This window comes from Talpa occidentalis, unplaced genomic scaffold, assembly GCF_014898055.3.
Source record: "Talpa occidentalis isolate TD23 unplaced genomic scaffold, MPIMG_talOcc4v2.1, whole genome shotgun sequence".
NCBI classification, from domain to species: domain Eukaryota; kingdom Metazoa; phylum Chordata; class Mammalia; order Eulipotyphla; family Talpidae; genus Talpa; species Talpa occidentalis.
Window position 1 is genome coordinate 145,962,863 of NW_026555331.1, and position 12,777 is coordinate 145,975,639.

General features: G+C 54.6%; 2 pseudogenes and 1 gene segment (V, D, J or C); all 3 read left to right on the forward strand.

Annotated features, from left to right (window-relative positions):
• The first annotated feature begins 3,432 nt into the window (after positions 1–3,432).
• On the forward strand, positions 3,433–3,959 carry LOC119250767 (T cell receptor beta variable 9-like; annotated as a pseudogene).
• Positions 3,960–5,363: 1,404 nt separating this feature from the next.
• LOC119250779 (T cell receptor beta variable 6-2-like) lies at positions 5,364–5,925 on the forward strand. The segment is given in 2 exon segments: positions 5,364–5,412; positions 5,501–5,925. Coding segments are annotated over 2 exon segments (474 nt in total).
• Positions 5,926–12,009: 6,084 nt separating this feature from the next.
• Positions 12,010–12,540, forward strand: LOC119250788 (T cell receptor beta variable 9-like; annotated as a pseudogene).
• The last annotated feature ends 237 nt before the right edge of the window (positions 12,541–12,777 follow it).

A 12,777-nucleotide genomic window follows, 5' to 3' on the forward strand; every position in this document is an offset into this window, starting at 1 on the left:
GAATGGAGAGGGAGATGGGGGCGTGAATGAAGGAATGAATGAATGAAAAGCACTGACTGGCCGGGGAAGTGGTCACAGAAGTGAGCAGGCCCCTCATTACCTGCCTGATCATATGATATAAATGAACCATATAATGGGGGGCATATACAGAGTCTTTAATAAATGGTGCTGGGGAAGCCAGAAGGTCACGCCAAAAAGAATGAATTTGGATCACTCTAATTCCATACACAAAAATGAACTCCAAATGCATTAAAAGTTAGATATATAACCTGCCACAATTAAACATAGCGAGGAAAACATGAGTGGTATGTGCCATCATATCATGGAACATCATATCATTGACATCAATGGCCTTCAATCTCTTGGGGCAGAAAATCCTGGACACAGACATGGAACCGGCTCCCACCCAGGTCAAGGTCTGAGACATGGTTACAGCATCAGGGGCCCCCTCAGTTTCTGCTTCAGTGTCTGCCCTTCATGCCAGCCCTGAGGGTGCTGCCTCGCCCAGACCCGGGCCCTGTGGTTTTACCCTGGACTGAACGTCAGGAGAGACTTAGATTAGAAACAGGAATCATGTGAGCCCAGGCCAGTGTCCCGGGTCAGTGACTTACAGGAAACAGCAAAATGAGTGTGAACTGCTGGAGCTCCTGCCCTGGGGCTTGGACCAGATAGTAGGGGACTCTGGGGGTGGAAGGACAGGAAGGATGGGCCAGACTTAAATTTCAAACACAATATTGGCAGCAGCTGGGGCACAGGAGTCATAAAAACCATCAGGATCACATCAGGATTTTCCTACAAGAGAAACTACAGAGAATCTAGATGAGAATGTCAGTGTACTGTGAAGAGTTACAGCATAGGAAGGAAATCTACATGCAGCTATCAACTGACTGATGGAGAGTTCAGACCCCTTGGGAGCCCTGGATTCAGATGCTGCTCCTCCCACTCTGAGCTGCTCTCTGGACATTTTGCATTGGAGCCCAGGGAGGGGCGTGGCCCTGTTACAGGTTGGCCCTGGGCCAGGAGGGCTGTGACATCTCACAACACTCCCTCACAGCCCTGCTCCCCTCTCATCAGCACCCACAGCCCCAGGACCAGCAGTCTCTGATCTCTGCCATGAGTGTCCCCCTCCTGTGCTGGGGGGTCTGGGGTCTCTTGCAGGCAGGTGAGTCCTGGGCAGGGCCCCTGTCCTGGGGGACACTGTCAAGGCCTCAGTGCTCAGTCGCTCCGTTATGTCTGCAGCTCCATCAGCTTCATCTCCTTGTGCACAGGTGTGGTGAATGCTAGGATCTCTCAGGACCCCAGATTCCAGATCCTGAGGACAGAACAGAGGTGCAACCTGAGTTGTGTACAGGATATGAACCATGACTACATGTACTGGTATCGCCAGGACCCGGGACTAGGACTGAGACTGATCTGTTATACCTCTTCTTCTGGTACCTTATATGAGGGAGACATCACTGAGGGGTACAAAGTCTACAGAGAAAATAGTAACAAATTCCTGCTCATGCTGGAGCCTGCCAACACCTCCCGGACAGCTGTGTACTTCTGTGCCACCAGCTATGCACAGTGCTGCAGGCTCACCTCCTCTCTGCACAAGAAGGCGGGGGCCCTGCACTCCGGGACACAGCAGAGCCCTTTGCAGACTCTGAGCTCAGGGAATCCTAAAATAGGGGTCCCTGCAGTCGGTGTGAACCTGGGTGAGTGAGTCACCCCTCAGCTGCCCTGGGGGCAGATGCCCCCGTGGCTACTGATTTATCTTGCACAGCTCACCTGGCCTCTCTGCTCCAGCCCCCTGTCCTCACCCATCACCCCTTCTTATCTCAGAGTCTGGGTCTGTTTCCCCGGCCTGGACATGGACTCTTCCTTCCAGAAGAGGCTCACTCCTGCTCTGGGCAGCGCAGCCCCACACCTGCTCCCCAGGTGCTCTCCCTCCTCACTGAGGAGCTCAATATCTTGTGTTCGGCTCTCGTGGAGCCTGTGGACTTAATGGTAGAATGGTGAAATTTCCCATCTTCTTGTCTGCTTATTTTTCATCTTCACTCAATGTTAATCTTATAAGGCAAATGCTGTGACTCCACATAATGAAGTTTGCACAAGTCCCTCCTTGACACACTCTAGACCAGGATGTAAAGGAAATGGTATCTGGGAAATGCCGATTCCCTCCACCTGGTAGCGCAACACCTACTAGCCCAGCGTGGATCCTAAGGCCTGACATCTGCTCACACGGTGTCACCCTTGACTTGACCCTCAACACTTTCTTCCCCTCAAATAATGTTTAGTAGGTAAAGTTGGTGTATCCCCTGTACACCAGGCCAGCGTGAATTGTCCCCTAACCATGATACTTGGATCATATTTCCAGACCCTAACTAGGAAATTTCTCATCAAGGGGACACACAGAGTCCCCCATAGGCACTGGGGGGCTCTGTCTCTTCATGAGCTTCTGTGATGCTGGAGTAGCCTGGACACCAGGAGCTCTGGTTAGAACGAGGGGCCAGTGGAGACAGCAGGATGAGACCTCGTCTCAGACACATCCTTGACTCAATTCTTGGTTTTGGACACTAGCAGCAAAATCGCCCTCAGGGACAGTCGATCATCTCATCTGTGATCAGGAGCAGCTGCGTTTGGAAACATGGTTTTCATGGCCTGCATCTCTGCACGGTGTTTTCCACCATCACATCCTAATTGCAGTGGTGTAATAATCACTCCCTTCTTAACCAAAATGCTGGTTCATACAATAAGTTCACACAATCTAAGGGTGGAGTTAAAGATCAGCCTTTAGGCAGCCAGGCTGAGAGAGCAGTAAATGCAGAGCTGGGCATCTGGTTGGTGGAGGAATGTCTACTCTGATTCCCTCACAGGAGGGGAATCCATGAGCTTGAGCACCTGTGGCCACTGGGAGGCACTGTGGGACCATAGATGTGGGTTACACCAGAGGGGGAGACAGTGCTGAGGAGGGCTCAGCTGAAGGGGAATCCTTGTCAGGGAGGGGTCTGAGTTGCTAGAAGTTCATAGAACACCTGGAGCCAGAGACAATTCCCTGCCCAGGGATGCAAATGTGGGCCTTGCCTTCAGCCTGCACCAAGGAGGCAGCTCCCTGCACCTGCACAGGAAGTGGAGGTTAAGGAGTTGGGGGCCAAGGGTTGGAACTAGCAACATGCAGGACAGACAGAGCAGAAGGGGTGTTTGTGGGCATATGGGGAGGGGCTGAGCCCACACCCACCGACGTGAGGTTGCGCAGACTGGGAATGGACAGAGAGTGTCCAGCCTTTGGTCCTGTTAAAGGCACAGCAGGCCAGGGGAGTCCTGCAGGGAGAAGAACAGCAGGGCAGTGACATAACAGCAGTGACATCAGCGGCAAGTGCCCAGTCAGGGCCCAGGAGGTGACTAACTCAGACCCCCCTGAGCCAGAAACTGACAGGGCCTGAGGCCTCCATGGGCTCCAGGCTCCTCTGCTGTGTGGCCCTTTGTCTCCTGGGAGCAGGTGGGTCCTGGCACCCTGGGGAGCTCGGCAGAACCTCAGCTGCCTGGTGGCCAGCCTGCCCTGGTGATGGCTGAGGCAGAGGCTTCCCCTGGCTCTGCCTCAGCTCCTGTGTGTCTCCTCCCACAGGCCCAGTGGACTCTGAAGTCACGCAGAACCCCAAGTATCTGGAAACAGTGAGAGGACAGAACGCGAACCTCACATGTTCCTGTGAGACTGGACACCTGTCTGTGTACTGGTACCAGCAGGCCCAGGCCAGAGCCCTGAATTCCAGTTTCAGTGTTATGGTGGAAAGAGCAAAAAAAGACGAAGTCTCCCTAAACAGTTCGAAGGTGAACAGTTCAAAGACCATCACTCTGAGCTGAACATGAGGCCCGTGGAGCTGGGGGACCAGGGCCTTTATCTCAGCGCCAGCAGCTTGGCAAGCCCCGCAGGTCAGCAGCCCAGAGCACAAACACCCTCCTGCCCAGCTCAGGAGTGAGGGCGAGGGCGGGGGCTGCAGCAGGAGGCTCACCCTGGGGAAAGACACAATCACTCATTAAGACTTGGATTATTTATGCACCTGCGGGAATGTCCTGAACAGTCTGCACCTGTGTCTCTGGCTTCACGGCTCCTTCCAGGCCAGGTTTGTTGACTCCCCAGACCCAGGACAGGAGCTGAGCCCCAGGAACCCGGCACCCCCTCAGGGCCCTCAGATGAGAAGCACAAGGTCAGGTCAGGACACAGGACTGGCTTCATGATCTGTGGGCCCCCGGCTCAAACCTGATTCACAACATGAAGGGCACAGCCACAGATCTGGGCTGGCGCAGGCCCTCGACGGAGGGGATCTGTGGCCCAGAACACTGTAAGCACCACTTTTGCATCACTCAGTGCCAGTTGTTCTCCATGAAGAGACATCCCCGTGGCATGGTATGACCCAAGGAAAAGAGAACATTTCCCTTCACCCTGGAGTCACCCTCCCCAGCTGTGCTCCTGGGGTCCTGTGAGCTCTGAGCACCCACTGTCTCCCCAAGGAAGAGCAGCGACGCATGAGGTGTGTCTGTTGCCACTGCCCCTCACACACGCGTCTGGGCTCCGGGGCAGGACAGTCTCCAGCTGCCCTGGCCAGTGTCCATGTCAGGGACTTGACAAGAAACAGAGAAAAGGGTGTTGTCATGAAATGCTAATGGCCCCGCCCTGAGCTGTGGGGTCAGACAGCAGGGGAATCCCTCCCAGGGGAAGGTCAGTGACAGGATGAGTCTCTCTAGGGACCATCTGGGACACAGACGTCATGAAAATCCCTGGGACTCTCTAAGGATAGAAATGTTTGAGAGGGCTTCCCTGGTGGTGCAGCAGGTTGCGTGCAGCACTGTGAAGCTGTCCGCGGGCTCTGCAGTGCAAGCTCGTACCCCGGCCAGCCAGGGAGCAGCCCTTATGGCACAGCAGACCTCTCCTATCTCCCCGCTGCTCCCCTCAGCAGTTTGTTTCAGTCAGTCTGCCTGTTTTGCTCCTACTCTCTCTCTGGTGAATCTTTCCACCCCTCCACCCCCGCATCTCTGGCCTGTACCCAGTTCTTGTATGCATAAATATGTAAAACTTAAAAAAAAAAAAAGAAATATTGAGAGGAATAAACCAGGGTGATGTGAACACTCTCTCCGGAATGACACGTAGGAAAAGCAACACACTGACTGACACAGAGGTGCAGAAACTGTATGACTTGTGTCAACCCAGGAAGATGCATCTTCCCACTCACTGGATATTTTGCGTTAAAGCCCGGGGAGGGGCGTGGCCCTGTCACAGGTTGGCCCTGGGCCAGGAGGCCTGTGACATCTCACAACACTCCCTCACAGCCACACTCCCTTCTCAGCACCCACAGCCCCAGCACCCTCAGTCTCCTGGCCCTGCCATGAGCGTCGCCCTCCTGTGCTGGGGGGTCTGGGGTCTCCTGCAGGCAGGTGAGTCCTGGGCAACACGGTCAAAGCCTCAATACTCAGCCTCTCCTTTGTGTCTGCAGCTCCATCAGCTTCATCTCCTTGTGCACAGGTGTGGTGAAGGCTGGGGTCTCTCAGAGCCCGAGATACCAGATCCTGAGGACAAAACAGCGTGGGCAGCTGAGCTGTGCCCAGGATATGGACTATAACTACATGTACTGGTATCGCCAGGACCCGGAACTCGGGCTAAGGCTTCTCCATTACTCAGCGAATACTAATCTCAGCGCCGAAGGAGACATCCCTGGTGGGTCCAAGGTCTCTAGACCAGACAAAGCCAAGTTCCTGCTCACGCTGGAGTCTGCTGCCACCACCTCCCAGACAGCTGTGTACTTCTGTGCCACCAGCTATGCACAGCGCTGCAGGCTCACCTCCTCTCTGCACAAGAAGGCGGGGCTCTCACCCCGGGGCTCATCAGAGCACTTGTACACTGTCAGCACAGGGAGTTCTGAAGCCCTGGGGTCCCCGCCCAAGCTGTGAACCCGGGTGAGTGAGTCACAGCCCTGGTGGCAACGGAAAATGGTGTTTCCATGTAGAATCCACAGGCACCATAGACCTCAAAATCTACAAGCTGAATTCTTCTGTCTTTTCTCATCCACTGACTGTACTAATTGTCATGGTACATATTTTTTTGCCTTAATCCAAGTCTGGTTCATACACTCTTTGGTCCCGGGCTATTTTTGCATAGAAGGGGACCCTGCATCGGCCAGGAGGGGAATGTAAAATGCTCATTTCTGTAGATGGGAACGTTGGGATCACATGTCAGAGTAAAATTCAGAGTGGTTCTAATAAAAGTCTGTTCTAATTAAGACAGAAAACGTGAATCTATGAGCTCATGGGCCGGTGGCCACTAAGAGGCGCTGTGGGCCCACAGATGTCGGGATGCACCAGAGGGGGACAGAGCCCAGGAGGGCCCAGCTGAAGGGAAGTCTCAACTAAATACCTAGCCAGGCAGGTGGATCGAACACTGGGAGGACAAGGACCTGGAATGATAAGTCTCCTCTGCCCATGGAAATGAACATGGGCCTTGAACTTCAGTAGCCACCAGTGGGGCAGCTCCAGCACCTGCAAAGGAAACAGAGGGTGAAGGAGTTGGGGGATCATGGGCTGGTGTGAGGAGAGACGGGCAGTGGAGATCAGAAGTTTGTGGGCCTATGGAGAGGGGCTGAGCCCACACACAACCACGTGAGGCTGTGCAGACAGGAATGGACAAAGAGTGACCAGCCTTGGGCCCTGATAAAGGCGCAACAGGCCAGGGGAGTCCTGCAGGGAGAGGAACAGCAGGGCAGTGACATCACAGCAGTGACATCAGCGACAAGTGCCCAATCAGGGCCCAGGAGGTGACTAACTCAGTCTCCCCTGAGCCAGGAGCTACCAGGGCCTGAGGCCGCCATGGGCTCCAGGCTCCTCTGCTGTGTGGCCCTTTGTCTCCTGGGAGCAGGTGGGTCCTGGCACCCTGGGGAGCTCGGCAGAACCTCAGCTGCCTGGTGGCCAGCCTACCCTGGCGATGGCTGAGCAGAGGCTTCCCCTGGCTCTGCCTCAGCTCCTGTGTGTCTCCTCCCACAGGCCCAGTGGCCTCTGAAGTCACGCAGAACCCCAAGTATCTGGTCACAGCAAGAGGACAGAACGTGACCCTGAGATGTTCCTATGAGACAAAACACCAGTCTGTGTACTGGTACAAGCAGGCCCCAGGCCAGGGCCCCGATTTCCTGGTTCAGTATTACAATGGGAAACAGCAAGAAAAAGGAAGTCTCCCTGACCGATTCAAAGTTGGGCAGTTACAAGTCCGTCGTCGCTCTGAGCTGAATATGAGCCTCGTGGAGCCGGGGGACTCGGCCCTGTATCTCTGCGCCAGCAGCTTGGCACAGCCCTGCAGGAGCAACAGCCCAGAGCACAAAAACCCACCAGCCCAGCTCAGGAAGTGAGGGGGAGGGCGGGGCGGGGGCAGGAGCCCCAGCCCTAGGTGCAAGACAGTGTGTCTGGGCTCCTGTGTGGGATACATGATGACTTGGAAAACAGCCACCATAGTTTATTTTACTAATTTATTACCTGTGGGAGGTGTCCTTCCCTTGTTAGATTTCAGAACTGCTGCAGGGAGGTTACAAACTCAAGTCTGCTTTGAACACCTGTGCACCCCCCACACCCACCCTCAGGTAGAATCGCCCCTCATCTGGCTTCCCCTTCCAGGCCCAGATTAGCTACACAGGGTAGATCAATCATTTTACTGCTCATCACCGTATCAATCCATCAGTGTTATTTGGCTTATTTGTAGATGTGAGCAGTGTCCTCAACAGGCTGCTCCTCTCACTCTGGCTGCACGGCTCCTTGTAGCCCGGGTTTGCTGACTCCCCCAGACCCAGGACAGGAGCTGATGCCCCACCCCCTTAGGAACCCCAGATGAGAAACACAAGGTCACGGCCTCAGGACCAGCTGCATGATCTGTGGGCCTGAGGATCAAACCTGATTCAGAACATGAAGGTTAGGGCCACAGACCTGGGCTGACTCCAGCCCTCTAAGGATGGGGTTCCGTGCCCCTGAGCACCCGTGACCCGGCTATACTCATCACTCACTAGTGACAATCGTTCTGCACAAGGAGAGCCCCGTGACATATGAACACCCGATAAGAAGAGAACATTTTCCAGTCTCCCTGGATGGTGCCCCTCCCCTGAACCCCACACTCACCTGTGCTCCTGGGCAGGAGGTCCCCTGAGCAGCCACTGACTCCCCAAGGAGGGCAGCGACAAGTGAGGTGTGTCTGCTTTGTCTCAACTCGGGGCATTGCTCGGGGGAAGGACACTCTCCAGTGGCCCCGGCCAGAGTCCATACAGTGACTTAGAGGAAACAGCAAAGTGAGTCTGAAATGTTGATGATCCAGACGGCAGCGGCGCCGTTTGGATGGAAGGAGAGAAGTGGACTGGCCACTAAGATGCAGAAAAACTCTTGGATGATTTGGACCCTCCAGCCATCGCGCACATCAAGGTGCTACATATATTCTTTAAAGTTTCAAAACTATAGAAATAATTAGATGAAGAGACCAGTGTGTGGTGAAAAATAATATCACAGGAAGAAATAATATAAAGTTTCACACTGATTTACAAGCAGACAGAGCAAAGTATAAGACTAGTTCACTTAGAGTAACACACTCTCCACTCGGAGCTGCTCACTGGACACTTGTCATTGGAGCCCGGGGAGGGCGTGGCCCTGTCATAGGTTGGCCCTGGGCCAGGAGGGCTGTGACATCTCACAACACTCCCTCACAGCCTCGCTCCCCTCTCATCAGCTCCCACAGCCCCAGCACCCTCAGTATCCTATCCTTGCCATGAGTGTCCCCCTCCTGTGCTGGGGGATCTGGGGTCCCTGCAGGCAGGTGACTCCTGCAGGTGGCCCCTATCCTGGGGGACACAGTCAAGGCCTCAGTGCTCAGCCGCTCCATTGTGTCTACAGCTTCATCAGCTTCATCTCCTTGTGCACAGGTGTGGTGAAGGCTGGGGTCTCTCAGGACCCCAGATTCCAGATCCTGAGGATAGGACAGAGGTGCAACCTGAGTTGTGTCCAAGATATGGGCTATGACAACATGTACTGGTATCGCCAGGACCCGGGACTGGGGCTCGGGCTGATCTATTACTCCCTCAGCACCAATAGTAAACTCCAAGGAGACATCCATAGTGGGTACAACGTCTCCAGACCAAGTAAGAAGAACTTCCTGCTCATGCTGGAGTCTGCCACCCCCTCCCAGACATCTGTGTACTTCTGTGCCACCAGCTATGCACAGCGCTGCAGGCTCACCTCCTCTCTGCACAAGAAGTTGGGGGCCTTGAACCCCGGGACTCAGCAAAGTCCTTTGCAAGTCTGACCTCCTGAAACTCTGCAGTAGTGGGGTCCCTGCAGTCGGTGCGAACCCGGGTGAGTGAGTCACACCTCTACTCTGGGTGCGCATGCCCCTGTACTAAGATTTGTCTTGCACAGCTCACCTGGCCTTTAGCCCCATGCCCCTGGTGTCACCTGTCACCCCTTCTTATCTCAGAGACTGGGTCTGTTTCCACATCTGGACATGGACCCTTCCTTCCTGAAGAGACTCACTCCTGCTCTGGGGAGCGCAGCCCCACACCTGCTCCCCAGGCGCTCTCCCTCCCTGCCCTGTGGAGGTCAGTCCCTTGTTCTAAGGTCTCATGGGTGCCTGTGCCCAAAGTGGCTGAGTCCCTGGATGGAGCAGGTGACCGTGATGCTGAGTTGAAAGTTTACAGCTTATCTGATTATTTTTCACCTTTATGCACTTTTAATGTTGCAAGGGCAGTTGCTGAGACTCTCTACAACACGAAGTTTACACAAGTTCCTCCTTGACAAGCTCTAGCCCAGAATGTAAAGGAAATGGTGTCTGGCAGATGCAGTTTCGCTCCTACCTGTGCACATCACCTGAGAGCCCAGCGTGGATTGTTTGAGGGCCGACACCTGCTCGCGCAGTCTTTCCAACTTGACTCGGCCTTCACCACTTTCATCCCCCCCATTATGTTTATTGAGGTGAAGTTGGTTTATTCCAGGGTGACCTGCCCCCAACTGCGCTGGCTCAGATCTAGATGTCCAGGTCCTGACTAAAGATTTTCTCTCCCGACTGTGGATTCAGACTCCCTCCAAAGCAGGGGCTCTGTCTCCTTCCTGCGCTTCTGTGATGCTGGAAGAGCCTGGACTGCAGGACCCCAGGTCAGAGTGAGGCCAGTGGAGTCGGGAGGACATTATCTCGGCTCAGACAGGCTCCTGGACCAGTTCTTACAGATGACAGAAGGTTCTGGCCCCCTCTGGACTCCTCCCAAGAGAAATGCCCCCATGGTCAGGGCTCAGTCCTCCGTGATCTGTTGACTCATCAAAGTGAGATCCAGGCTGAGGACCAGCCTGCCTGTGGGGGGAGCCGGTGACCCTGCCCCTTTTGGAGGCCCTGCCCCAGCCAGGAAAGGAAAACACCCAAGCACACCTACAGGATGGAGGACAATCCCCGACTGTCTGGCCTCCTCTGACAACAGTCACCGCCCTGAGCCCCTCAGACTCCCCGCCCACATCTGCGAGTCAGGGAGCCCGAGGCCTGGCCTCCTGTGCCCGGGGTGCACATGTGCTCTGGCCCGCGGCTCCCAGCCCAGGTCCCGTCCCCCTGTCCATGTTCTGCCTGTGGGTTAAGTCGGGACTCACACAACTTGCTCCTCTACTGACATGAGAGCCGGACCTCAGAGGGAGAGAGAGATTTTACTTTGAGAGAGTCAGGAATAAACAGTAAACTATGACTTTTGCCCCCTGCTCTTCTTCATTCACTGATCACGAGCAATTCTCTGATGCGAGGACTCTGCGTGGGGTTTCACACACTCAGGTCTTGGCCTCCCAGCCTGAGCTCCCGAGTGTGAGCGTGAGGGAGCCCGAGGCAGAGAGAGTGTGTCAGAGTTTCTATAGAATATTCCCTTGTGGGGCCAGCATCAGTTTGTACAAGCCTCTGTCCTGGTGTGGAAATGCACAATTTAACAAGTGGCATTTTCTGTATCCTGAGTAAATATAACGTCTGAGAGTTGACATCTGGTAATTTGATGGCGGGTAACAAGGGAGAGAAGAGAGGATGTCTATAGATCAAGGAAATTAGATGAAGGACTCAGTCCTGGCTGGGAGTGTTCATTATCACCGACAGGTTTAAGAGATTATAAGATTAGAAATTTTATGTAAAATACGTATATCCTTTTCATAAATGCTCTGAAAATCAGTACTTACTAGTGGAAATGCATAGGTCTCAGAGGAGGAGCTGTGTTGGGAAATACTCATTTTCATGGCCTGTGTATGGAGCCTGGTGTTTCCATCATCGTGTGCTAATGGTGGAATAATCATCCCCTTCTTGATCTAGAGGATTGTTCTTACCATCAGTTCACACATATGAGTGGACTTAAATCTCAGCCTTAAGGTGGCCAGGCTGAGAGACAAGTGAATGGAGTCTGGGCTCTGGGCCATTGGAGGAGTGTCCACTCTGATTCCCACACACCAGGGAATCCATGGGCCTGAGCACCTGTGGCCACTGGGAGGCGCTGTGGGCCCACAGAAGAGCAGGTGCTCTGGAGGCGGGGTCAGTGCCCAGGAGGGCCCAGCTGAAGGGGAGTCTTGGCCACAACCTTGTCAGGGAGGGGCTGAGGCAGAGGGAGGACCTGGAACACGTGCAGTCACAGAGACTCCCCTGCCCAGGGAAGTGGACGTGGCCTTCCCCTCATCTGTCCCTTCAAATGCAAGGGAAGGAGTGGGAAAGAGACGATGATGATGGTAACAGTGTCAAGAGAGGCAGACAGGGGAGAACAAGTGCTTGTGGGCCTAGGGGGGGCTGAGCCCACAGCCACCCAGTGCGGGCTGTGCAGACAGGAATGGACAGAGAGTGACCAGCCTTGGGTCCTATTAAAGATACAGCTGGCCTGGGGAGTCCTGCAGGGAGTTGAATAGCAGAGCAGTGAATCAGAGCAGTGACATCAGCGGCAAGTGCCCAATAAGGGCCCAGGAGGTGACTAACTCAGACTCCCCCTGAGTCTCAAGCTGCCAGGGCCTGAGGCCGCCATGGGCTCCAGGCTCCTCTGCTGTGTAGCCTTTGTCTCCTGGGAGCAGGTGGGTCCTGGCACCCTGAGTAGCCTAGGATAGGCTCAGCTGCCTGGTGACCAGCCTGCCATGCTGATGGTTGAGCAGACGCTTCCCTTGGTTCTGCCTGAGCTCCTGTGTGTCTCCTTCCACAGGCCCAGTGGACTCTGAAGTCATGCAAAACCCCAAGTATCTGGTCACAGCGAGAGGACAGAACGCGAACCTCACATGTTCCTATGAGAACGGACACCTGTCTGTGTACTGGTATAAGCAGGCTCCGGGCCAGGGTCCAGCGTTCCTGGTTCGATATTATGATGAGAAAGAGCAAGAAAAGAAAATCTCCCTGACCGATTCAAATTTGTGCAGTTGACAGGCAATTATCGCTCTGAGCTGAACATGAGCTCCATGGAGCTGGGGGACACGGCCCTGTATTTCTGCGCCAGCAGCTTGGCACAGCCCTGCAAGAGCCACAGCCCAGAGCACAAAAACCCTCCAGCCCAGCTCAGGAAGTGAGGGGGAGGGCGGGGCTGGGGCAGGAGGCTCAGCCCTGGGGGCAAGAGAGTCTCTGGGTTCCTGCCTGTGATATGTGATGACAGAAACCCGCCAACAGAAGTAATTATTTTACTATTTCTTATCTGTGGGGAAGTGTCCTTCCCTGGTTTGATTTCAGAGATGCTGCAGGGAGGAACCAAACTCAAGTCTGCTTTGAACACCTGTGCTTCCCACCCACCCCCCCTCAGTAGAATCACC